The sequence below is a fragment of the Neoarius graeffei genome, chromosome 10, assembly GCF_027579695.1.
Source record: "Neoarius graeffei isolate fNeoGra1 chromosome 10, fNeoGra1.pri, whole genome shotgun sequence".
Classification (NCBI taxonomy): domain Eukaryota; kingdom Metazoa; phylum Chordata; class Actinopteri; order Siluriformes; family Ariidae; genus Neoarius; species Neoarius graeffei.
In genome coordinates this window covers 89,613,596-89,640,764 of record NC_083578.1, presented here as the reverse complement: position 1 = coordinate 89,640,764, position 27,169 = coordinate 89,613,596, and the positions used below count along the sequence as shown (strand labels likewise).

Below are 27,169 nucleotides of genomic sequence, written 5' to 3'. Positions count from 1 at the left end.
AAGCTTACGACTATGCCTGATCCGTGATACATTTAGGATAATATTGGCAGGCACGTCTTCTAATTTATGGCTTCTTAGTTTTATCCTTGAATGAAGCAAAATATTTGATAACCTACATCAGCGTAAGCAAATGACAATCTGTAGCCTACTTGTCTGGCTAAGTTAGCTTTCCCTCAGTGTTTGCTTTGAGAAACAAATTCTTTCAACTTGGCAATAAGAGACCACAATCTCATTCTCATCTCATTATCTGTAGCCGCTTTATCCTTCTACAGGGTCGCAGGCGAGCTGGAGCCTATCCCAGCTGACTACGGGCGAAAGGCGGGGTACACCCTGGACAAGTCGCCAGGTCATCACAGGGCTGACACATAGACACAGACAACCATTCACACTCACATTCACACCTACGCTCAATTTAGAGTCACCAGTTAACCTAACCTGCATGTCTTTGGACTGTGGGGGAAACCGGAGCACCCGGAGGAAACCCACGCGGACACGGGGAGAACATGCAAACTCCGCACAGAAAGGACCTCGCCGGCCCCGGGGCTCAAAACCAGGACCTTCTTGCTGTGAGGCAACAGCGCTAACCACTACACCACCGTGCCGCCCTAAGAGACCACAATGCAAAGGCAAAATACTACAACTGCTACTACAAATCTGTCACATCAACAAACCAGCAAGTGAGGAGGAAGACTAGGTGATATGATGCCCATACCCATAGATCAGTTTTTTTTGTATTAGCACTAAGAAGACGTAAACAAACCATCCAACACCATCGAAGACAGTGCAAGCTTTCACAAGCAAATACATGACTGATATCACGCCGACTTTATGATTACATTTATGATTATCATGAATGTGTACTCTATGATGTGTACTCTATGAGCGCTCTGGAGCGAGTCACTTCCAAGATGGCCGCGCAGACCGCATGGTTACTATTTTTAGCATCATGTCGGAGCACTCTATAGCTCTATGTACCTTTATCTTATGTCGTTTCTCAACACATGTTCTGACAGTTGGACTGTCTTTGGAGGAGTCGCCTTGTCCCAGGCGACTGCTGGATCCGGCATAGCTACTAATAGACCCCCTCCAGAATACTGTAGGCACTGCTGATGGTAGCAGCACACGTTTGTGCTGAACTGCACACCCAAGAGATTCTTTTAAGCTGGGAAGGGTGTCAAAACAATCCAAATCGAAGTGTTCAGAGCACAGGACGGATGTTGGTGAGGGCTCCCACTTGTCACGAGTGTGCCTGACTTGCTTCACCCACTTCGCATGCAGCTCGGGATCTCTGGGAAACTTGAATAAACTTACCCCATCCTTGTGGGTTTTGGAGCAAAAGCCGGCAACACAACGCGAAGGTATATATATATATATATATATATATATATATATAAAAATAATAATGTATAATACTAATAATGATAAAGTGAACACCTGCCGCATCAACAACAAACTGGTAAGTTAGGAGGAAGATTCTTTCGCTGACGTCATATAGCCCCTCCTCCTCTTTCGTCTCCTGGGTGCTGCAGCCCCGTCAAATTTGCCCAAATAGCCGCGTTTTTTTTTTATCATAACTTGTAAAATAGGCGCCTTCGTGAATTAATATATGGATCATCGGGAATTACTTTTTATGTTATAAAACATCGCCAAAGATGTCAAAAACGTGTCATTAGCCCTTTAAATAAATATAAAGTATACAGTGTGCACAGAATGACGGTATAAGTGTTCAGATATTTTACAAGTGATATTACTGATATATGAATCAGGATTTTAGCTGTTCATCACAGAAAGGATTTCCCTTTTGGTGCAATATGGTGCATAGTGCAAAGATGAATAGTAAATTTAAATAAGTATAAATACAAGTAACAGTGAGCACAGAATGACAGTATGAGTGTGCAGATATTTTGCAAGTGATATTACTGATATATGAATGTGGATTTTAGCCGTTCATCACAGACAGCCTGAGGGAAGAAACTGTTCTTGTGTCTGGTTGTTTTTGCATACAGTGATCTATATCGCCTCCCTGAGAGGAGAAGATTAAACAGATTGTGACCAGGGTGTGATGGGTCCGCAGAGATGTTACCTGCCCGTTTCCTGACTCTGGACAAGTATAGGTCTTGGATGGAGGGCAGGTTGACACCAATAATTTTTCTCTGCAGACCTTATTATCCGTTGCAGTCTGTTCTTGTCCTGTTTGGTGACCGATCCAAACCAAACAGTGATGGAAGAGCAAAGAACAGACTGAATGATGGCAGAGTAGAATTGTGTCAGCAGCTCCTTAGGCAGGTTGAGCTTCCTGAGCTGGCACAGAAAGTACAACCTCTGCTGAGCCTTTTTGATGATAGTGACTGTGTTTGTCTCCCACTTCAAGTCCTGAGAGATTGTGGAACCAGAAACCTGAAGCTTTCAACGGCAGTCACAGTGATGGTGATGGGCAGCAGAGTGGGGGGGGGGCTCCTCCTAAAGTCCACTGTCATCTCCACAGTTTTGAGCGTGTTCAGCTCCAGATTGTTCTGACCGCACCACCAGACCAGCCGTTCAACCTCCCGTCTGTATGCAGACTCATCAATGTCCCGGATGAGGCCGATGACCATTGTATCATCTGCAAGTTTCAGGAGTTTAACAGACGGGTCTCTTGAGGTGCAGCCGTTTGGTACAAAGGGAGAAGAGCAGTGGGGAGAGCACACACCCTTGGGGGGTGCCAGTGCTGACAGTCCGAGTGCTGGATATGATGCTCCCCATCCTCACCTGTTGCTTCCTGTCAGTCAGGAAGTTTGTAATCCACTGACAGGTGGTGGAGGAGGGCACAGTGAGCTGGGTGTGGAGGATGTCTGGAACAATGGTGTTGAATGCCGAACTGAAGTCCACGAACAGAATCCTGGCGTACATCCCTGCAGAGTCAAGGTGTTGCAGGATGTAGTGCAGTCCCATATTGATTGCATCATCCGCTGACCTGTTTGCCCGGTAGGCAAACTGCAGGGGGTCCAGCAGGGGGTCTGTGATGACCTTCAGGTGTGACAACACCAGTCTCTCAAAGGACTTCATGACTACAGATGTGAGAGCTACAGGCCTGTAGTCATTCAGTCCTGTGATGGTGGTTTTCTTGGGAACCGGGATTATTGTGGAGCGTTTGAAGCATGAGGGGACTTCACACAGCTCCAGGGATCTATTAAAGATCTGGGTGAAGATGGGAGCCAGCTGATCAGCATAGACCTTCAGACAGGAGGGTGACACACCATCTGGGCCAGATGCCTTCCTGATCTTCTGTCTGCGAAAAAGCTGACAAACATCCTCTTCACAGATCTTGAGTGCTGGTGTGGGGTCAGAAGCGAGAGGAGGCAGAATAGCAGGGGGTGTGAATGGGTCTTTAATGTCTGAGGGGGGGAGAGGTGTGAATTTGTCAAATCTGGAGTAGAACACATTCAACTCGTCAGCCAGTTGATGGTTCATTGCAGTGTAGGGGATGGTCTCCTGTAGTTATGGGCCTTTTCCACTACCCTTTTTCAGCTCACTTCAGCTCACTTCAGCCCAACACGGCTCACGTTTCGACTACCTCAGAGCAGCAAGACTGAGCTCACTTCAGCCTTACTCAACACCCAAAACTCGCACGGTTTTGGAGTGGGGCTGAAGTGAGCCCAACTGAGCCGAGTGGGGCTAGGGGCATGAGGAGACACTCCCCTGTGCACTGATTGGTGAGGAGGAGTGTCCTCACATGCCCACACATGCCCCGCGAGCACGCTGGGATCTGTAAACACCGTAAACCCGGAAGAAGAAGAATTACAAACAAGCTTACCATTACACGTCATCTCTTGCTAGCGAGCTCGAACTCCGTGTCAGAAACTGTTCCATCGTCTGTGTCATCCGTATCGTCTGTGTCCTCGTCGTCTTCATTGAGAAGGAATTGAAGAAGTTCCCTCTCTTTCTGAAGCCTTATGCACCTCGCCTCATCTATATGCTCTTGCCAGTATCTGTTGGTGTTGTCGGTGACAACAAACCACAGCACCAAGACCAGCAACACTAACAACTCCATGTGCTCCATGTTTATTGTTTACTATCCGGGTCGTGAGACTACCGCTTAAAAGGTCACTGATGTCACTGTTTGCGCCGCCTAACGACATCACGTGACGTCCACCCACTTTCGCTAACTCCACCCAATGTGTCCACCCACTTCCAGCCAGCACGGTTCAGTGCGGTTGTAGTCGAAATGCAGCCCCACTCAGCTCGACTCAGCCCAACTCAGCACCGCACGGCTCAGCCCAACTCAGCCGCGTTGGTAGTGGAAAAGCCCCATTAGTGATATTCTTCAGGCCTGTCCACACTGATGCCGGATCGTTGGCTGAAAGGCTGTTTTTAATCCTTTCAGCGTGGCTCCTCTTAGCTGAGTTCACCTCTTTCGTCAGTGTGTTTCTGGCCTGTTTGTACAGGACTCTGTCCCCACTTCTGTAGGCCTCCTCCTTGGCCTGGCGAAGCTGTCGGAGTTTTGCGGTGAACCAGGGTTTGTTATTGTATGTGCAGAAGGTCTTGGTGGGCGCACACACATCCTCACAAAAACTGATGTAAGATGTCACAGTATCAGTCAGTTCATGAAGGTCTGAAGCTGCAGCCTCAAAAACACTCCAATCAGTGCAGTCAAAGCAGGCTTGTAGTTCCGCTTTGGCCTCATCAGACCATCTCCTCACCGTCTTGACTACAGGCTTAGCAGATTTCAGCTTCTGCCTGTAGGACGGGATAAGATGAACAATGCAGTGATCGGATAGTCCCAAGGCTGCACGGGGGACAGAGTGGTATGTCTCGTCTTCATCCGCTTTATCCGGGACCGGGTCGCGGAGGCAGCAGTCTAAGCATGGAAGCCCAAACTTCCCTTTCCCCAGACACCTCTGCCAGCTCCTCGGGAAGAACGCCAAGGCGTTCCCAGGCCAGCCGAGAGACATAGTCCCTCCAGCGTGTCCTGGGTCTTCCCAGGGGCCTCCTCCCGGGGGAACATGCCTGGAACACCTCCCCAGGGAGGCGTCCAGGAGGCATCCGAAAAAGATGCCCAAGCCACCTCAGCTGATTCCTCTCGATGTGGAGGAGTAGCGGCTCTACTCCGAGCTCCTCCCGAGTGACTGTGCTTCTCACCCTAAGGGAGCGCCCAGCCACCCTGCGAAGGAAACTCATTTCGGCCGCTTGTATCCACGATCTTGTTCTTTCGGTCATTACCCAAAGCTCATGTCCATAGGTGAGAGTCGGAACGTAGATCGACCGGTAAATTGAGAGCTTCGCCTTTTGGCTCAGCTCCTTCACCACGACGGACCGGTAAAGCGACCGCATCACTGCAGAGGCTGCACCGATCCGCCTGTCGATCTCACACTCCATCCTTCCCTCACTCGTGAACAAGATCCCGAGATACTTAAACTCCTCCACTTGAGGCAGGACTTCTCCACCAACCCAGAGAGGGCAAGCCACCCTTTTCCGGTCGAGAACCATGGCCTCGGACTTAGAGGTGCTGATTCTCATCCCAGTCGCTTCACACTCGACTGCAAACCACCCCAGTGCATGCTGAAGGTCCTGGTTTGAAGAAGCCAACAGGACAACATCATCCGCAAAAAGCAGAAATGAAATCCTGTGGTTCCCAAACAGGATTCCTTCCGGCCCCTGGCTGCACCTAGAAATTCTGTCCATAAAAATCATGAACAGAACCGGTGACAAAGGGCAGCCCTGCCGGAGTCCAACATGCACTGGGAACAGGTCTGACTTACTGCCGGCAATGCGAACCAGACTCTTGCTGGTTGCTCTTCGTACAGGGACCGGATAGCCCTTAGCAAAGAGCCCCGAACCCCATACTCCCGAAGCACCCCCCACAGAATACCATGGGGGACACGGTCGAATGCCTTCTCCAGATCCACAAAGCACATGTGGACTGGTTGGGCAAACTCCCATGAACCCTCGAGCACCCTATGAAGAGTATAGAGCTGGTCCAGTGTTCCGCGACCAGGACGAAAACCGCATTGTTCCTCCTGGATCCGAGGTTCGACTATTGGTCGAATTCTCCTCTCCAGTACCCTGGAGTAAACCTTCCCTGGGAGGCTGAGAAGTGTGATTCCCCTATAATTGGAGCACACTCTCTGGTCCCCTTTCTTAAAAAGAGGGACCACCACCCCAGTCTGCCACTCCAGAGGCACTGTCCCCGACCGCCATGCGATGTTGCAGAGGCGTGTCAACCAAGACAGCCCCACAACATCCAGAGACTTGAGATACTCAGGGCGGATCTCATCCACCCCCAGTGCCTTGCCACCGAGGAGCTTGCAAACCACCTCAGTGACTTCGGCTTGGGTAATGGACGAGTCCACCTCTGAGTCATCAGCCTCAGTCTCCTCAATGGAAGACATGACGGTGGGATTGAGGAGATCCTCAAAGTATTCCTTCCACCGCCCGACAATGTCCCCAGTCGAGGTCAACAGCTCCCCACCCGCACTGTAAACAGTGTTGGCAGAGTACTGCTTCCCCCTCCTGAGGCGCCGGATGGTTTGCCAGAATTTCTTCGAGGCCGACCGATAGTCCTTCTCCATGGCCTCCCCAAACTCCTCCCAGTTCCGAGTTTTTGCCTCCGCAACTGCCCAAGCTGCAGCACGCCTGGCCTGCCGAAACCCGTCAGCTGCCTCAGGAGTCCCGGAGGTCAACATGGCCCGATAGGACTCCTTCTTCAGCTTGACGGCATCCCTTACTTTTGGTATCCACCACCGGGTTCGGGGATTGCCGCCACGACAGGCACCGGAGACCTTGTGGCCACAGCTCCGAACAGCTGCGTCCACAATGGAGGTAGAGAACATGGTCCACTCAGACTCAATGTCCCCCGCCTCCCTCGGAAGCTGGGAAAAGCTCTCCCGGAGGTGGGAGTTAAAGACCTCCCCAACAGAGTGTTCAGCCAGACGTTCCCAGCAGACCCTCACCATACGTTTGGGCCTGCCAGGTCTGTCCAGCTTCCTCCTCCACCAGCGGATCCAACTCACCACCAGGTGGTGATCAGTTGACAGCATCGACCTCCGACCTAAGGTGTCCTGGTGCCACGTGCACTTATGGACACCCCTATGCTCGAACATGGTGTTCGTTATGGACAAACCGTGACTAGCACAGAAGTCCAATAACAAAACACCACTCGGGTTCAGATCGGGGAGGCCGTTCCTCCCAACCACACCCCTCCAGGTGTCACTGTCGTCGCCCACGTGAGCATTGAAGTCCCCCAGTAGAACAATGGAATCCCCAGTCTGAGGACCCCTCAGTACCTCTCCCAGGGACTCCAAGAAGGCCGGATACTCTATACTGCCATTCGGCCCGTAGGCACAAATAACAGTAAGAGCCCTCTCCTCAATCCGAAGGCGCAGAGAGGCGACCCTCTCGTTCACTGGGGTGAACTCCAACACATGGTGGCTGAGCTGGGGAGCTATAAGCAAGCCCACACCACCCCGCCGCCGCTCACCATGGGCGACTCCAGAGAAGTGGAGAGTCCAGCCCCTCTCGAGGAGCTGGGTTCCAGAGCCCAAGCTGTGCGTGGAGGTGAGCCCGACTATCTCTAGCCGGTACCTCTCAACCTCCCGCACAAGCTCAGGCTCTTTCCCCCCCAGCGAAGTGACATTCCATGTCCCAACAGCTAGCCGCTGTGTCCGGGGATCTGGTCGTCGAGGCCCCTGCCTTCGACTGCCACCCAATCCACACTGCACCAGTCCCCTACTGCTACCTCTGTGGGTGGTGAACCCACAGGAGGTCGGGCCCACGTCACCTCTTCGGGCTGAGCCCGGCCGGGCCCCATGGGCAAAGGCCCGGCCACCAAGCGCTCGGAAACGACCCCCAACCCCGGGCCTGGCTCCAGGGTGGGGCCCCGGCTGCGCCATACCGGGCTACGTCACGGTCCTTAATTGTTTTTCCATAGGGGTTTTGGTGAACTGCTCTTGGTCTGGCCTGTCACCTAGGACCTGTCTGCCTTGGGAAACCCTGACAGGGGCATAATGCCCCCGACAACATAGCTCCTAGGATCATTCAAGCACACAAACCCCTCCACCACAATAAGGTGGCAGTTCTAGGAGGGGCAGAGTGGTATGAGTCCTTTAAAACAGTGTAACAATGGTCCAGAGTGTTAGTGTCCCTGGTGGGACACTTAATGTGCTGTTTATATTTTGGCAGTTCATGGCTGAGGTTTGCTCTGTTAAAGTCCCCCAAAACAATGAGCAAAGAGTCCGGGTGGTTTTTCTCCACATTGTTTATCTGGTCAGCCAGGTGTTGTAACGCCTCATTAATACACGCCTGAGGGGGGATGTGAACTCAACCAGAATAAACGAGGAAAACTCTCATGGAGCATAAAACGGTTTGCAGTTTATGAATAATGACTCCAGATGAGGACTGCATGATTTATTTAGAACTGTGACATCAGTACACCAACCTTCGTTAATATAAAAGCAGACTCCACCTCCCCTCGTTTTCCCCGTGAGCTCCGTTTCGCGGTCTGCTCGGTGCAGGTGAAATCCAGGCAGGTGGAGAGAAGAGTCTGGGATGTGCTCACTGAGCCAGGTTTCAGTGAAGCACAAGGCAGCAGATCTGTTAAAATCTGTGTTGATTGTGTTGAGGAGCAGCAGTTCGTCCATCTTACTGGCCAGAGAGCGGACTGTATTAACAATTATGGTTACACGCCCGGGGTTTTTTTTTGGGGGGGTTAACCGGTCATTGAGTTTAAGGTCTATCTTATGCAGCGGCTTCTTTTAGCTTAGCCAGTAGCTTGTTGGTTAGCTTGCATGGCTAGCTTGTTAACTTCGAGGTGTTCCACCTGTACTATTCCAACTGCCAGACTTCACTATCCCTGCCCCTTTCTCCATTTATAGACAAGCTGGGAGTCAGGTGGAGTCAGGCGCTGCCAAGATGGCGATGCCCATAGCCTCTTTATTTGAGCTTCAAACCCGCTCTTTAGAAATCCTATGAGTGACGTCACAGAGGCTTTGTCCATTATTTTTAGTCTATGATCCAGACTCGCTGATGATTTAACGTGACTGGATTGGGCACTGAACATTTTCTAAACACTCATGCTCAAGAAATCACATGATTTCTGCTCACGTCATTGGTTGATTTTCTGTTCATCAAAATAAATCGTGTGCAGGATCTGTTTAAGCAGGCGCAGTTCAATCTCTGTTCTGAACAGAACCATAAAAAAAGTTTCAAATACTATCTTCATGCAGTTATGATGGGAATGGGATTAAAGCTTATATCCTCATACTAACACTTTAATTAAGAAATATATCTCCATAGACATAACTCCATAATGAGTCTTAGCAAGACGAGATGAGGGCACGAGTTTCATTAATCTGAGGATTTGCAGTAGTTACATTAACCAACGTTCGGTACTATTCCAATGTGGCTATCTCAATGCATAAAGAGCGTCCCCTGCTGGCCAGAAACCAGTGTGCGCCATGAGTGCATCAGTCACCTGCAGCGAACAGCATGACGGCGACGGGTCTGTAGAAACGCCTCCTGCTGCATGTGCACACGGAGACCAGGGCCACCATGAAGGAGATGAGGATGAGGAAGGCTCCTCCGTGCAATAGCGCCAACGTAGCGATCTGCCAATCTGCAACACAAACACAGAGCACGTTTACTGGAGGGGTGTGAATCTTTCTGCTCACTGTGAGTCGACTCTTTGATTCACGATTCATTGGCTTCCGTTTTGATTCAAAAGTATTAAGAAGGAAACTTGATTCACTCTACTGAGATTCGATTTAGCGATTCAAACCAAATCGTACTTTAGAAACGCCAGATTTTAGTGTTGAAGCAAAGCATGTGGAGGGTGAAATTTAGCACTTTGACCCTCCATAAATGTGTTTTGTTTCTGTGAATCGAATTGTTACTTTGAATCTAAATCAAGAGGGCGGCACGGTGGTGTAGTGGTTAGCACGGTTGCCTCACAGCAAGAAGGTTCCGGGTTCGAACCCAGTGGCCGGTGAGGGCCTTTCTGTGTGGAGTTTGCATGTTCTCCCCGTGTCAGCGTGGGTTTCCTCCGGGTGCTCCGGTTTCCCCCACAGTCCAAAGACATGCAGTTAGGTTGATGTGGGGAGGCCTTGGGCTGAAGTGCCCTTGAGCAAGGTACCGAACCCCTGACTGCTCCCCGGGCGCTCTGGTGTGGCTGCCCACTGCTCTGGGTGTGTGCGCGCGTGTGTTCACTGCTTCAGATGGGTTAAATGCGGAGGATGAATTTCACTGTGCTTTAAGTGTGCATGTGACAAATAAAGGGTTCTTCTCCTTCTAAATCAAATCTCTATTCAGTAAATCAAGTTTCCTTCTTAATACAAAATGAATCGTGAAACAAAACAACATGAATTAAGTCACATTCAGTCATTTGTAGTCACAAATGCGTGAGGATGGTGTAGTGGAAAAGAAACGCACGAGTGGACAGGAAGAGTTATCCTTAAATCAGTCTTTCCCTCCTGAATCTTGCATTCTCGTCATTCCTGAGTGTTCAGTAAATGTTAGAATTGTCCTCAAGCCTCTGCAATACATGTGTGCGTGCGTCTGCGCGCGTCCCTTCTCCAATCTGGACACTCCCAAAAATAAGTGATGAGCCTGACTGAACAGCTGATCAACACAATGTGTTCTTTGTCCATAATCCTCTGTAATCCTCTTTGTCCGTAATTCTCTGTACCTCACTTAACACTTTGTTCTGAAAGACTCCACTTCCTCATTCTCTCATACAGCCATGTGTCAACCCAAGGTGAAAGTGAAGTTTGACACTGGCTTAGCCTCCATTTCGGGGCGGGTCCCTGATTTGTCAGCTTTTGTTGCCTAGTTTCCGCTTGTCTACATATGGACAGGTTAATGTAAATGCGTGTCAGTGTGTGAGGACAATCTCAGTGCGTCTGGACGTCCTTGTTCGGTGAGTAAACACTTGCTTTCTTCTAGGATGCTGCTTGAGAGTCACATCAGCTAGTGTGATGCTCTGTTTTGGCACGTGATTCGTTCAGGATGGTGGATCAACCGTGACTGTGGTAACGAAACAGTGTGAATGTCATCACCATGGTTACAGGGAAAAAGAAACATCAGTTTTGGACGAGTTGACAGAATATTTTTCAGTTTTAAAAACGTACTCGCAGTTCTGACTTCAGTCATCCTGGTATTGTAATCACAAGCTGGATCGTAACCATGGCGACAGTTATAACTCTATGCTGCCTTCAAGTGGAGCTTGTGATTACGACATGGGAAGTCGTGCAGATAAAGTACTTGGCATTCAAGTGGCGCCATTTTGAAAACACTGCTGCTAGGCAACGGCAACATGGACACCAAAAGACTTCTCGTTAAAGCTAATGTTAACAATTTAGCAAGCTAACATAGTGTAGCATGATAAGATGAGGCCGTTGGGAATATCAACGTTTTCCTCAGACATATTATAAAATTATGATAAATTCTATGTGACTAAAATTTCAATATATGAACTTATCACCCACTGAAAAACGTACCTCCAGCAAAAAAAAAAAAAACAGGCGTGCAGGCACTAAGACCACGTGGAAAGAGTACCTGCTCAAAAACAGAAGAGGTTTAGGCACTAGAACCATGCAGAAACATCCCCTGTTCAAGCTGTTGGTTCTCCATCTGCTTCGCTCTCCTCTCGTTCGCGCAAAAACGATTCAATTCATACAATATTTAGCTAGCAATGTCAGGACCGGCGGCACGGTGGTATAGTGGTTAGCGCTGTCGCCTCACAGCAAGAAGGTCCGGGTTCGAGCCCCGTGGCCGGCGAGGGCCTTTCTGTGCAGAGTTTGCATGTTCTCCCCGTGTCCGCGTGGGTTTCCTCCGGGTGCTCCGGTTTCCCCCACAGTCCAAAGACATGCAGGTTAGGTTAACTGGTGACTCTAAATTGAGCGTAGGTGTGAATGTGAGTGTGAATGGTTGTCTGTGTCTATGTGTCAGCCCTGTGATGACCTGGCGACTTGTCCAGGGTGTACCCCGCCTTTCACCCGTAGTCAGCTGGGATAGGCTCCAGCTTGCCTGCGACCCTGTAGAACAGGATAAAGCGGCTACAGATAATGAGATGAGATGAGAACCCCCCCAAGTGGCAAAAGATGGGGGACATGCAACATTTAAAATAAATAAATAAATAAATAAATAAATGTGTGAGTGGTGTCTTCAAACACATTCTATATCAAGTTAGCTCATGTTATGTTACACATTTTTAAATGTGGAGCGCTGGCCATACAAGTAGGCATGTGAGCAAAATTTTCAACATGGTTAAATACTAAAAAAAAACAAAAAAACAGTACAAATAGAAAGAGTTTGAAAATCTGTTTAAAATGGTACAGAGATCTGGTTTATAGGTTGAGTCCGAACAAAACACTGCTCATTTGAAACTTGCATTAATTAGCATTACTGCAGACTTGCCAACTCGACTGATTCACGCCATAGTATAGATAGTTTTCACATGACGTCACAGAGTCGGGGATTCCCTAGTGGCGGCCATCTTGCGGGTCAAGCTTACCGTACGGGTCACTGAGCACACATTGTAATGCGTGAGTACAAAGTCTTCAAAAGAACCCAAGCAGGCTATTTAAAGCTAGCAATGGTGCACACCTGTTGTATTCATGGCTGTCGTAATAGGTCAGATGATGAAGTCAAGCGGAGCTTTTATGGAATTCCCACTGTACGGGAGCACGAAGGCGAGCAAACAAACTCAGCATACAAAGGAGAAATCTATGGCTTGCAAGAATCAACTGCAAGGATTATCAGCCTTCCAAACACAGCAAAGTCTGCTCCGATCATTTTATAAGTGGCAAGTTGTTTAAATAAACAATCAATTGTGTTTAAGTTTGTTTTTGGAAACCAAAACATCATGTGAACAATCTGTGGAGAATGCCTAACTGGAACCACTGAGTGTACGTTTACATTGTAATGTACACTTAATATCGCTCGTTTGTCACGTTTCTATTTGAAACTTGTCACTTCACTCACGCAAGGGTCATTTTTGAAAAACATTTTAGGTCTATTCTGTATGATTTGATTTGTGTTTGGGATGCAAACAGTGCGCCTTTTGGCGGATGCCGCCTGAATCGCGCAGATCCGGGGGTTTTTTTAGGGGGGCGTTGGGAGTGTCTGATTGATTATAATTTCAAAGTAAATTCTGTATTAAAATTACTAAATAAGCAAATCTGTTACAGTCCATGAAACAGGAAGTATAAGGGTGAGAAAAAAACAGTTTAAATCGGAAAGCTGCGCACATTTGCGCAGCCCGAGCGGTGTGCAGGACTGCGCAAATGTGCGCAGCTTCCAGATTTAAACTGTTTTTTCTCTCATGATAAAAAAACGAGACCGTCAATGTAGCTCACTCCGGCCTCGTCTAGTCCAGAAGGAACGATCTAAAGTGGGCCAATAAATGTTGTAAACTATATACACTATATACAAGCTATATATAGAAGTGATATCCACCCTAGGAATACCGACCTATTTACCAGAAAGAATCCAAAATGGTGAGGAATTGACCTTTTTGTTGAACTGCTCATTAAGGCTTAATTAGTCCATAACTTCATTAATAATTGTAATGAAGCAAATCTGGGTAGAAGTTATATGCACCCTAGGTACCCCTACCTTCATGCCAGAAAGAATCAAAATTGGTGAAGAATTGAGGGAGAAGGAGTGATGTGTGGAAACTGTTTGTTAGGGATTGATTGATTACTCCATATCTTCATTATTAATTACAATTATGCAAATTTGTGTGTACCTTCCTGCCAAAAAGAATAAAAATTGGTAAAGAATTGAGAGAGAAGAAGCGATTTTCATGAAATGTGGACACGCCCAATGTACAAAGGACAACACATGATGGCATAAACTCATCACCTGTCAGCCGGATGAGCGACAAAAAAAAAGTCCTGTTAGGTGAAGCTGAGATCCAGTGGAATGGCGCGATAATGGTGTTGAATCTAAATTTAGAAGGGTGCAACTGCATCACACAATCTTATTTAATCAAGGGTCAAAACTCTGGTAAAATTTTCACAAATGAAATTAAATCGCAATCTGCATATTACCGTCATATAACAAGGCCTTTTGCCAAGCTTCGAGAAATGTGTCCAAAAATTGTGAGAGGAGTTGATGTCAGAAGGAAAAACACACCTTCATGAAATTGTCAAAGTACAAGGTTGTTAATCAAGGGCTGTAACTCCGGTAAAATGTGACCAAATTTAAAGGGGAACAGAGGGCAATATATAGAGTAAATATAACAATAAAACACACATTAACGAACCTTATTCAAGACTTACAAAAGTTTTTTGTTCTAAGGTTGGAAAGTTAGTGTTTTGAAAGTAGCTCGAGCAAACTATTTCCGCAGTTTGAACAGCCCGCCATGATATTAATTTTATCCAATCAGAATGCACGTTCATTTTCTCTGCGTAACACTCATGACGTATGTAAGTGCCCAGTTGTGTTGGCTCATTGAGGTTGGGAATAGCACGTGTGAAATACCTGTTTCTGCCTCTTGCGACGATTTCGCAAGTCCACGGGTGGCGCCTATCTCATTGCAGCAAATAAATTCTGCTGGACTCGTGAGCAACTCCACATTACATTTTCCACACGAGCACCACGCCGTGTCACCTGCACGCAGACGCTCTGCCCCACGCTCGCCACGCCCATGGTCAGCATCAGTCTCATCCTCACCGTCATCCGAGCTTTCTTCTCTTATTTCATCACCGGAGTCGAGAGTACCTCTCCTAGCTATTTTAAGTTCGTTTCTTAAGACAAGGATTTTTTAAGATGTTACCTTGTTGACAGTTTCGGCGAGAATCTTCCGCCTTCTTCAAAACAGTCACCAGATGTGTCCTGGGGGAGTGACCTGACAGCAGGAGGCGTGAACTACCTGTCAAATTGGGCGGGACGTTCACGCCTCCGTAGCGTAACATCAGCTGATAAGGCACGTCACCACTCGACATCTGGTGACTGTTTTGAAGAAGGCGGAAGATTCTCGCCGAAACTGTCAACAAGGTAACATCTTAAAAAATCCTTGTCTTAAGAAACGAACTTAAAATAGCTTTAATAGTTAGACATAATGAACTTCCACTACCTAGTACCTCTCCTAGGTTCAAACTGGTACCCTTCTAAGCCATAGCCTGCTTGCAGTGTGTCTTGCGGGATCTCTTCGTATGATTCGACAGAGCTGTCGCTTTCACTTGATGCGCCCGACGCCATGATTACACGCTTATCTCCTCTATTTCGGAGAGTTCCGCTAGTGCAGTGGGTAGCGCTGACGTCACGGTCTTTTAAAAATGGCGACTCTTGTGCGGTTTAGTGTATAAAGTATTATATTTACAATTACCAAGATATTTCGTTGTTTTCTAGTATATAAATTTGATAGAATACTTAATACGTTACTTTGTCACATCAGCAACTGTATATATTATACTTGGTACCCCTTTAATGAAATTACGATATGCGTAAAACCGACGTACAACAACGAATTTTGCCAAGTTTGGTGAAATTCCTCCACAAACTGTGAGAGGAGTTGATGTCAGAAGGAAAAAACACTCACGAAATTGTCAAATTATAATTTTGTTAATCAAGGGCTGTAACTCCGGTAAAATGTGACTGAGTTGAACGAAATTAGAATATGCGTATTACTGACATATATAACAAGGAATCCTCCCAAGTTTCGTGAAATTCCTCCAAAAATTGTTGATTTCAGAACGTCAGCACCCTTCCCAGGACGGACGGACATCGCCACGACGTAATCCCCCTTCAGCCAGCGGGGGATAAATAAAACAAGCTAACAACTTCTAGAACGATGATGAGTCACATAAAACCTCCAACGTCATCGTTCACGTTTTAACAGAAAACTTTCACAAACCCTCCAGCACTGCGTTTTAAACTATTTATGAAGACGCTCTGTAGATACTCCTCAGACACCGCTAACACGGATGCTAATAACATAAGACTAGGCATTGTTTGAAATCAAATATTTCCCAGCACTGATTACGGGTTAAAAGCTTTTGCTTGTTGAGTTGAACGTACAGTCCTGGGACTTCAGTTCACATTTATTTTACACACCGATGTCCTGATGAGACACAGCTCCGTTCTGAAACACAATCGAGTTAGAAGGAAGGAAAAGGTTTATTTGTCCGTCTCGAGGGGGATGTGCTGATCTGGGAACGAATGCATGTGTTGAAAGAATGGAGGAGAAAAAAGAAAGGACGGAGTGTGTGCGCGTGCGCGGTGGTACAAAGAAGTAAAAAAGAAAAACGCTCAGATTTCAGAGTGAGAAAGGCGCAGGGGATGGGGATGGATGGATTACACGGGCACGGATAACAATAACTGTGTAATTAACCACAAACTCACTCTCTCTTTCCTTCTTTCTTTCTCTCTCTCTCTCTCTCTCATATACATACTCATACACACACACTGGTTTTTTTTTTTTTGCCTAATTGTAAAACAGTGAACCTTCTTGCACCACTGAGAGCTCATCACCGACTCTGTTCAGATAAATGGGGCGTCACATAATGGATGCTCCCCTCCCTCCCTCCCTCCCTCTTTCTCTTACTCTCTCGTTTTCTCCCTGTTTCTCCATCTCTCCATCTGCCTTTTATTCAGAAGCACTCTAAAGATACTTGACTGGAGTGGAGCCTAGAAATAGCACCGAATCCTCCACGGAGCACTGACAAGACGCGAAGGGAAGGGGGAGGGAGATAGACGAGAAGAAAAGGAAGAGATGTCAATGCATGAGAAATGGAGATGCCAGACCTCATCGCTGACGGCGCATAAGCGCAAATGTGAAAACTCTACGGCTTGCTGATGGAGAAATAGAGAATGGCGACAGGCCATGAGTAGATGACGGGGTGACAAGATGAGAACAGAAGCCCAAAAAAGAAGCCGACAAGATTAACACACTGGGTCATATTACACCTTTAAAAAAAAAAAAAAAACAGAAATACTTCAATTTCAAACACCAACATTGGATCCGAACTTCACCACATGACCATAAGTACATTCCTGTGGTGATGAAGGACCGGGTTAAGATAACGAAAATGTATTACCACAAAAAATAAAGACTTCAGATGATATTTGAACATTTCAACATTCGAGATTTAGAAATCGTACCGAGGAATTTACACGTCGATCCAGGTTTAAGAGCTCAAGGAAGCACGTTCCCGCTCCGTGATCTTTTAAAGCCATTCGTTTGTGAAAACCTAAGAAAACATGAAACCAAAATCACAGCCCATTTCACGAGCTATCGATTCAGCTCAGTGTTTTATGGCATTAAATGATGAATCAGCACGTTTCCTCCTGCTCAGCTTCAGTTACAAAGCACAGGCTTTCAAGGAGACGTCACTCACACCGACACGGAAAATGCTTCTCTCTTCAACAAGTGCGACATCACTGTGCTAATTTACAACCTTTTGCTAATTAAGCCATTACGCCGTTTAATAAAGCGTTTAAACTCCATCGTCGCTCTGAAACTCTTTGTTACACGTGCGGTTATATTTTTTCTTTCCCCACCAGGTTATGAATATTCATGAACAGAACTTTCTGACTGTTTATTAAAGATTATTTTAAGCTAAGTGAAGATTTTCAAATGAACACACTTTTGATGTGTGCATTAGACAAGCTAGTCGCTGCTAGCTAAGTTTAGCATGGGTACAGACGGAGTTAGCATGCGCGTCAGTCCTGTTAGCTATGATAGCTAGTGTGAAGGATTTAAAATCATTTTAAGTGACCTAAACAAATAAACTTTGTTCAGAGAGTGCTATATTAAAGCATTCAGTACTCAAAACTCTAAACATTGCTGCGTTAACTCAGTATTGTGTGTGTGTGTGTGTACACACATTTTGAATGAAAATCAAAAGCAGGATTAAAATTAGCCCAGATAACATTACAGGGGGAAACATGAGCTCCTTTTTAACTAACTAGATGCCACTTTAATGGTTACGTAGCAACCCAAAGTTAGGTAACTTAACGTTAAGTGTAAATACACTCACTGGTCACTTTATTAGGAACACCTTTACACCCACCTGCTGTTTGACGCAGTTCTGGAATCAGCCGATCCCTTGACGCATCAAATCACGCAGATACAAATCAAGAGCTTCAGTTAATGTTCACGATGTTCAAACATCAGAACGGGAAAAACTGCGATCTCAATTTTTGTGTGACTTTCTTTCACTGTGGCAGGATGGGTGTCGGTTTGAGTGTTTCAGAAACTGCTGAGCTCCTCCTGGGGTTTTCATACACAGCAGTCTCTAGAATTTACACAGAATGGTGCGAAAAACAAAAAACAGTGAGTGAGCGAGAGAGCGAGCGACAGTTCTGCGGGTGGAAACAAACGCCTTGTTGATGTTGCAAGTCAAAAAAAAAATTCAACCTAGGTGATTTTTTTTTTTTGGACCTGGGTTAAAATTTTTAACCTAGCTCATAATTTCCAACCTAGGTAAAATTTTGGATGCTCTAAGATTCTTAAAAGGGATTTTCCATCACTTCTTTTGTCTTTCTTTCTTCCATCCACTTCCTCTGTCTACACCTACCGGGTATTTCTTCTTGTCTGTCTATTCCTATCTTCAGTAACTAATTAGCATCTTTTAAAGATATCTTTTTTTCATATTTAACCAAGATTCAAACACCTTAACCACTAGACCAACAACAACAACTACGATAGATACACTGCGTTCCAAATTATTATGCAAATGACATTTTTCACTGGTTTTCCAAAATAAATAACTAAATAACAAGTCATCATAATTTAAGTCATCAACCGTTAGAGTACAAAGCAAATGTTTTTGAACGAACCTTCCAATGATAACTGTATTTTTTAAAAAATTGAAAAATTGAAAATGCACTGTTCCAAATTATTATGCAAAGCAGAGTTTTAAAAGATTTTGTTCTTGTAAAGAACTAAAAATGGCCATTTGTGAAACTGGAAGCATCAGCAGGTGATAATTACTCAAAAACATCTTACAGTTCTAGTTCCATTACTGGATTTGTAGCTGATTCACAGCACACACAATTGTGCAGATTAAGGCGCATTAAGAAAGGTTTCTGTCCGATAAATACATTCGATTAAGAGAATATATGCTAAAATATATTACAAAGCAGGAAAAAGGTGAAACAGTTCAAATTTGAAGCTGCTGGTAGCTCTGGAGTCCCACAAACACCAAGATGTTATGAAGAAACCTTCTATTTGGCCCACCTTAACTAATGCTCACAAGCAGAAACAACCTAGAAATACAAGAAAACCACATGCATGAGTGCATAGGTATTCTTAACAGCATGAGATGGTGCACTGCCATGCCCATACATGAAGACGATATAAAGTGGTCAGTAGTCAGTCTTAAACTCAACATACTTCCCAAACATCATTTTCACACATTTGGGTACCCTAAAGGAGGCATCCAGGTGTCTCCCCATGATTCCAGCCCAAATCATGACTCTGTCTCCTCTTTGCTGATGTAGTAGCCTTATTAGGACATGGTGGTCATTCACCAACCATCCACCTGGAGCATCCAGGGCACTCAACAGTGCAAGGACACTCAACAGTGAACAAGACTGTTTGAAAAGTAGTCTTTATGTATTTCTAGGCCTACTGGAGTCGTTTCTGCTTGTGAGCATTGGTTAAGGATGACCAAATAGAAGGTTTATACATAACTGCATATCTACACCTTGGTGTTTCTTAGACTCCAGAGCTACCAGCAGCTTCAAAAGTGACTTGTTTGTTGCTTTGTAATAGTATTTTATCATTTACTCTCTTGTTCTGATGTATTTATCTGGAAGAACCTTTCTTAATGTGCCTTTATCTGCACAAACCTGTGTGTGCTCTGAATCAGCTACACATCCAGTAATGCAACTTGAACTGTAAGATTTTTTGATTGAACTAGTTTTTGATTCCAGTAATTATCACCTGCTAATGCTTCAAATTTCATAAAATGGCCATTTTCAGTTCTTTACAAGAACAACATCTTTTGAAACTCTGCTTTGGATAATAATTTGGAACAGTGCATTTTCAGTTTTTCAATTTTTAAAAAAATACCGTTATCATTGGAAGGTTCGTTCAAAAATATTTGCTTTGTACTCTAACGGTTGATGACTTGAAAATTATGATGACTTGTCATTTAGTTATTTATTTAGGAAAACCAGTGAAAAATGTCATTTGCATAATAATTTGGAATGCAGTGTAGATAGATAGATAGATAGATAAGATAGATAGATAGATAGAAATTAGTTAGTCTAATCTTATTACATCATCAAGTAGTTTAAAATATAAAGTCTTCCCAAATCCGAACCCTAAACCCAACCCTAGATACAGTAAGTCTCCCTAATATAAATCGCAAATTATGAACTGGGTTAAAAGTTTTAACGTAGATTGAAAAATTCCACCTGATCTACAATTCTGACCTGTAACACTAATAAGAGAGGTCAGAAGAAAATAGACAGGGGTGTGTTTCCCAAAAACATCGTAGCACAAAGATCATCATTAAATGATAGAGCGAGCATCACAATGAACACTTTCTCTCCTAGTTAAGATGCTCTTAGCATTAAAGTGCATATTCTGGACCAATTTTGTGTTTTTTTGTTTTTTTTTTTAATATGAAAGTATGTCCCTTTACACACTCATCCAGAAGGGTAATTTTGCACAAGGCCATCTGTCTACAGCAGAAAAAAATAAAATAAAGCGCGTCTGGAAAAATCCCAAGGGAGTCTGGAGCCAGATTCGTGACGTCACCTGCGGAAGCGCCAGCAGGCTGCGCGAGCTTTGCACGGTTTCAGTGCACAGCCTGTGTAGACCAAGCGCTCCCATTTCTCTCTCATTGTCCGGTCTTTTGGGAAACGATGAGTACTAATCCCATCAAGATTGGTGTTGCTACACCCTCCTACGATACATCTGTTAACCATTTTAATAATTACGCGATAACGTTGAAGAAATTTGCAGAAAACCACCAGGCCGTTTTCTCATAAACAAACCAGCACTGACGTAGGATTCAGAAGGAGGCGTCCCACACGCGACGTCATGAAAATCAATGTTTGCCGGGAAATCCAAATGCCAAGTTTTTTCAGAGGAGACGAATTCGCCTCAAATGGCTTGATTTCAACTGAATTTTTCTGGTATTGCGCAAGGGGAAAAAAATTGCACAAAATGCAAAACGTGACAGATATTTGACAAAAGTTTAATATAAAATAGGAGAATTACATTGATCTTGCTCCTGAATTTACCTGTGATATGCATTTTAAAAGGCTTTTGGAAAACCCACCCCAGACTGGTTCGAGCTTTTTTGCCAGGAAGGATATAGTAAATCATATAATCACTCTTTACAACCGTGGTGAGCAGAAAAGCATCTCAGCATGCAACAGAAGAACACACTGGGTTCCACTCCTGCAGCCAAGAACAGGGATCTTAGAACCAACAATAAGTTCCAATTAAAGTGGCCGGTGAGTGTGTACTCATGTAAGGAGTTTTAATCTTTATAATTTTCTTATGAAAGTACTAATTTGTTGATTTTATGACAAGAAACTAGCGTATTGTTTTTCTTCATGTAATGTTACCCGGCATATGTTTATCAGTAGGCTAAAAATACAAGTTCGGAAAGTTATTACACACAAAACAACAGAGGAACAGAATCCTGAAAAGTTAAAATAAATTATAAATGAAGTTACATGTGAACAAAAATGTACATTTCTCACAGCTGAAGCTGATTTTCTTTTACTTCTTTTTCTGTTCACCGCTCTTTTGCGACATGCACAATTGACATTTCCATAAAATTAATCTTGACATAATAATAATAATAATAATAGCATTCTCACCTCATTATCAACCCAATTTGTGCAACAAGCTAAACCATCAACTGCGTTGTAAAAATAACCCAGCGTTTTTTCAAACATTCGCTCAATAATTAGCTAGCTGTACCAAGTCTTCACGTTTTCTAATTCACAGTCAGTCAAACACACTGAAAGCACAACCGTTCCTGAGAAACGAGGTGTGAAACAGTCTGTTCACGTTCCTGTCAGTTCCTGAGCTACAGAATGGATGTACAGTGTAAACAGGATTCTGCTTAAATCTATGAATATCACAGCAACGCTAACAGACCCAGGAAATAAACAGCCTCACAAATCAGATGCTAAGCAGAAATCACACCGACGGGCCGATCACAACAACGTTCCCCAAGGACGCCCGTGCATGAGAAAAAGCTTTTGTGTTCAAGCATTTCGAACCACAGATGCACTAATAACAAAGCAGCCAACAACAGCAGATTGTGAAATAATGCCTGGACCTGAGAGTTTAGCCGCACATTAGCATGAACTTAGCTTTTGTGGGCATCAGTTGTTCCTGTACTGTGGTGTCATGTTCAAAAATAAAGCGCACAGGAACTAACGTTGGGGGGGAGAAAAAAAAACACCACCGAGGGCCGTTTATTGTTCCAGATAGTTGAGGTTTGGCTATTTGGCGTGTGGAATTAACTCGTTTATGGAGGGTTTTGAGTCAGAAGGTTAAGAATTTGCTCTTTCACAGGGATTTGGTGGATTGATTGGAAAAACGAGCCGTTATTTAACAACTAAAGACAAATAATGTTTGATATAGTGAAGTTTTCTGTAAGGAGGAATGTGTTTTCTGATGTCTTCAGGACTGAGAGTTTACTAAAAAACGTCAAGGTGAAGGAATAAAATCAGTCAGAACAGGAACGAAGTTGTTTCATGGTCATTCCGCAACGTTAAACGCAACTGTAAATGGATAAAAAGTATGATTAAAATTTTTAATTGCTGACAAACTGCTATAGTGTAAGAAGAATAAAGCACTTCAGATGTTGTACGTTGGAAAATAATCAACGTCAGGGCGGTAAGAGGATCTCTACTTCACTTTGAGCTGTATCACCCCACCCCCACATGGATTAGTTTTCTATTGCTGTGTTCACACTTATGGAGCACTTGCATGTGACGTCACAGCCGATCCAGATTGTGACAGACGCCATCTTGTCGGTCAAACACCATATTTCCGCCTTCTACTTCTGGTTCTACTTCTACCTTTTCTTCTGGAAAAACCTACTATATACAATTCTACTACAACGGCTGCGGCTACAAGCTCTCCCTACCTGTGCACGTTTTTTGTGTGTATTTTTGCGTGTTGTTCGTCTGTACCGGACTTCAATATCCACTACAACCGTATGGACTTACTGGACATGGGTTTCCAGCAGAAAATGACGGTTTGTAGCGATTTCCATCGCATGCACAACATTCCGGACAAGAAAAAAAAAAAACATTCCGGACGAGATAGTGAGACCAGCGGGGTCTCCGTGGATTGTTATTGGAAGCAAAGCGAAGGAGGCGGCGCCGGGAGCAAAAGCGAGGCTGCAGAGCGGCCTGTTGACTAAGCTCAGAAAACAGCAACTCAAATCTCCACTGCTAAGCCTCTACCTCTCCAACGCCAGGTAAACAAGACGGACGATTTGAAATTACAGCTGGAATTACCTTATTCTATTCTATAATCGGCTGGTCAGTGCTATACTCAATACTTAAGTGACTTACCCATCCAGTGAGGATCATGTTCTTGTTTACAAGATGCCACATCTGAGTCGCTGACAAATCCTGAATTTCTGTAAAGATAACGGTCCAGAGATTTATAAGCACGCAGTGCTTCACCACTGAACAGCGAGGGAAAGTTAATGAGGTAATTATACACGTCCGGGTATTCCGCTGGCAGTTCCATATCCACTGACACGGTCGTGAAAACTCCGTCCGGAAAGCCATAAGGGTCAAAAATCTGTAGATCGGTTTTTTTTAGACATATATCTAGTTATCTGTTCATTAGAAAAATGAGCCGTGTAGTCCGTCGGTTGAAATTGATCCATTCTGTACACGAGTGCAGCAGTATTCAGCTGTGCTGTTGACCGACAAGATGGCGGCTGTGTACTTTCTGGTCACGTGACTGCAAGATCTCTATACCGGTACGAAAGTGGTATAACTGTATCGATACAAAGTATACCGGTACAGTTTAGTGCATCTGTCCACACTAGCGAGAAATGTTTGCGGTTTTCTTTCACGGTAGTTGAAATGCGCGTGCGTGAAATGTTTCCGTGGTTACCGAGTAACTTCCTTCCGAGAATATATGGCGGATGAAACAACGTGTGTGTGCTTTTTGTTGTCAATGTACAGTCTGTATTTCTGGTGGTCATTTATTCAGTTGAGAAAGAAACAAACAAATCTCCGTTCTTCACTATTTTATTCAGCGAAGACATCGATTGAGGTGTGAGACTTTGCGCATGCATATTATATTTGTATCGATACAGAGCCGCTTCATCTGTCCACACTACAGCGAAGCGCTACAGTACCGATACTGTACCGGTACGAAACCCATACATTTGTGGGTTTCGTACCGATACAGTTATACCGCTACAGTACCGGTATAGTTGCTAGTGTGGACAGGTGTTGCGGTACGAAAGTAGTTTCGTATCGGTACAAAATCCCTAGTATGGACAGGATATATAACTGCATGACCTGAAGTGTGAGAGTCCCTACTTATGACACAACTTATTTGAATACTCGATTCTGATTGGTCAATTACGGCATTATATACATCACAGTTCCGTGAAGATATGAAGTTTATGAACATGAAGATAACCTTCATATCTTCACATTACCGTGTAATGTTCTTTATATTATATGGACACATCCACAAAAAAAAAAAAAAGGTCAAGTTAATTTGAAGAATTTTAATTTTGAACCAGGTCACCATTTTGACAATGCAGCAGGAAAACACTAGGCGTGACATCATCAGAGTGAAAGATCAGAAATTATTATACATACAGGACACTTTCTCGATGGAATAAAAACATGTGTTCCATTCCTTTCTAGCGGGTTTCATTCATTTGGTTTGACAGCATGCAATATTGTTAGCGTATCGCTTATCCTACGTGTATTACATCACTCTACCCAGTGGAGAATGAGCGTTGAATATGGTGTATGATATTGCATGGTTGTCAAGACATCATGACGTCACACGTCAGAGACACAAAACTTCCGCGCTAGCGAGTGAGCGACTGGGACAATTTGTAAACAAACATGGCCGCCAGGTTTACTTCGTTAAATACGGAAGATTTTGAGAGAAAGACGCGGTGAACACCTGAAAGGAATGCGTATGTATAATAATAATAATAATAATAAGCAGAAGAAGAAGAAGAGGAGCAACTTCATGCCCAGTTTATGAGGGAGATGGATGGGACCGTAAGCGAGAAAAGCTGGGTGTGGTTAGAGAAGGGTCATCTGAAAAAACACACCGAAAGACTGATCATGACCGCACAGAGTCAGTCACTCAGGAAAATGCGATCAAGTCCAAAATCGAGAAGTCTCAGGAAGAATCCCTATGCAGACTGTGCAGGGGGAAGGATGAAACAGTGAACCACCTTCTAAGTGAATGCCCCAAGCTAGCACGGTCGGAGTACAAACATCGACATGATAATGTAGCCAAGGCCATCCACTGGGATCTGTGTAAGCAATATGATATGAAATGCGAGGAGAAATGGTACGAACACAATCCCAAGCCAGTTATAGAGAACAGCCATGTGACGGTATTGTCGGATTTTACGATCCAGACGGATAAGTCAAGTCAAGTTTATTTGTACAGCGCTTTTAACAATAAACACTGCCGAAAAGCAGCTTTACAGAATTTGAACGACTTAAAACATGAGCTAATTTTATCCCTAATCTATCCCCAATGAGCACGCCTGATAAGAGGCTCATGCACAACAGACCCGATATTGTGGTGGAGGACGAGAAAGTGTGTCGCATCATTGCTGTTGCTTGCTCAGGTGACAGTAGGATCCCGTTGAAGGAGGACGAGAAGATCAAGAAGTCTCGTGATCTGGTTATAGAGATGTGGAAGATGAAGAAAGTTGTTATCAGCCCAATTGTTATAGGAGCGTTGGGTAGCTTCACCGACAGACTAGAAGGATATTTGCGCAACATGCGTGTAGGGTTGAAACCCTTTACTATGCAGAAGACTGTTCTGCTTGGATCAGCGAGGATCCTCCGCAGAGCCCTGGACTGCTGAGGCTACTTGTTGTGGCCAGCGCAGGACTCACCAGTACATACGCACTGTGAAGGAAATCATAATAATAATGCTGACCGGCTTTTTTTCGTGGTCTATCCATTCAGCTAGAATGATATTGAACACCAGGCAATATTATTTAAATCTGTCACTCAGATCCGCGATGTGTTTCGTATGAAAAATGTGAGTTTTTCAACACGAGATGATAAACTTCATATCTTCAAGCCAACATGTGATTTTCTTTTTAATATAATCGACACATGCACAAACAAAAAGTCCCCAAATTTATCAAAACATCGATTTATCATCGGTTTCCTCACGAGTGACAGATAGAGACTGATGTCACGGTTTTGGTTCTCCATGTCCCGGATGGAGCTCGGATGAAAAATCGGAGTGGTGAGTGGTGTATTTCACAGTAAATATATATATAAATAAAATTTTATATTTTTATATATATATATATATATATATATATATATATATATATATATATATATATAAATAAAACACGCTGTTGCTGTGAACCATATAATGAGCATAAGCAATAAAATCATTTTTAAATCATAATTTTGTCTCAAATTGCATCATAAGATCCATGGTTGAAATAAATATAAAATAACTTTTTGGCTGCAAAAATGTTTAAGGAACTGCTGATTTATACAATACTGTAATTATTTTATTTTATATTTGCATGATTTCTCATGGGCGGCACGGTGGTGTAGTGGTTAGCGCTGTCGCCTCACAGCAAGAAGGTCCGGGTTCGAGCCCCGTGGCCGGCGAGGGCCTTTCTGTGCGGAGTTTGCATGTTCTCCCCGTGTCCGCGTGGGTTTCCTCCGGGTGCTCCGGTTTCCCCCACAGTCCAAAGACATGCAGGTTAGGTTAACTGGTGACTCTAAATTGACCGTAGGTGTGAATGTGAGTGTGAATGGTTGTCTGTGTCTATCAGTGCGTTTACATGCACATCCAAATCGAGCTGCTGTCGGTAATCGAGCTAAGGGTCCCAGCAGGGGTGCCAGAGAAATCCAATCCTACATGCACACAAAGGAATCAAGCTATTGTGTGAGGTACATTCTGCACCCGAGCCACAGGTGGCGCTACATGCCCCATCGTGTTGGTACACTTCGGTTGTCGTCATGAAGAAGAGCTATTCAAGAGTATAAACAAAGTTAT

At 44.6% G+C, this 27,169-nt stretch overlaps 1 protein-coding gene across 2 annotated transcripts in view; it reads right to left on the bottom strand.

Moving 5' to 3' along the window:
- Positions 1-27,169, bottom strand: part of tmem47 (transmembrane protein 47) — a 49,486-nt gene that overhangs the window by 10,796 nt on the left and 11,521 nt on the right. The window contains exons 1-2 of one of the 2 annotated variants that reach the window (XM_060932584.1): positions 23,482-23,681; positions 9,449-9,589 (exon numbers count right to left, since the gene is read on the bottom strand). In XM_060932584.1, the coding sequence (XP_060788567.1) occupies positions 9,449-9,589; positions 23,482-23,662 (322 nt within the window). In that variant the 5' untranslated portion in view covers positions 23,663-23,681. Of the gene's footprint in view, positions 1-9,448; positions 9,590-23,481; positions 23,682-27,169 lie in introns of those variants that run through there. The other variant, XM_060932585.1, reaches the window with a different exon arrangement.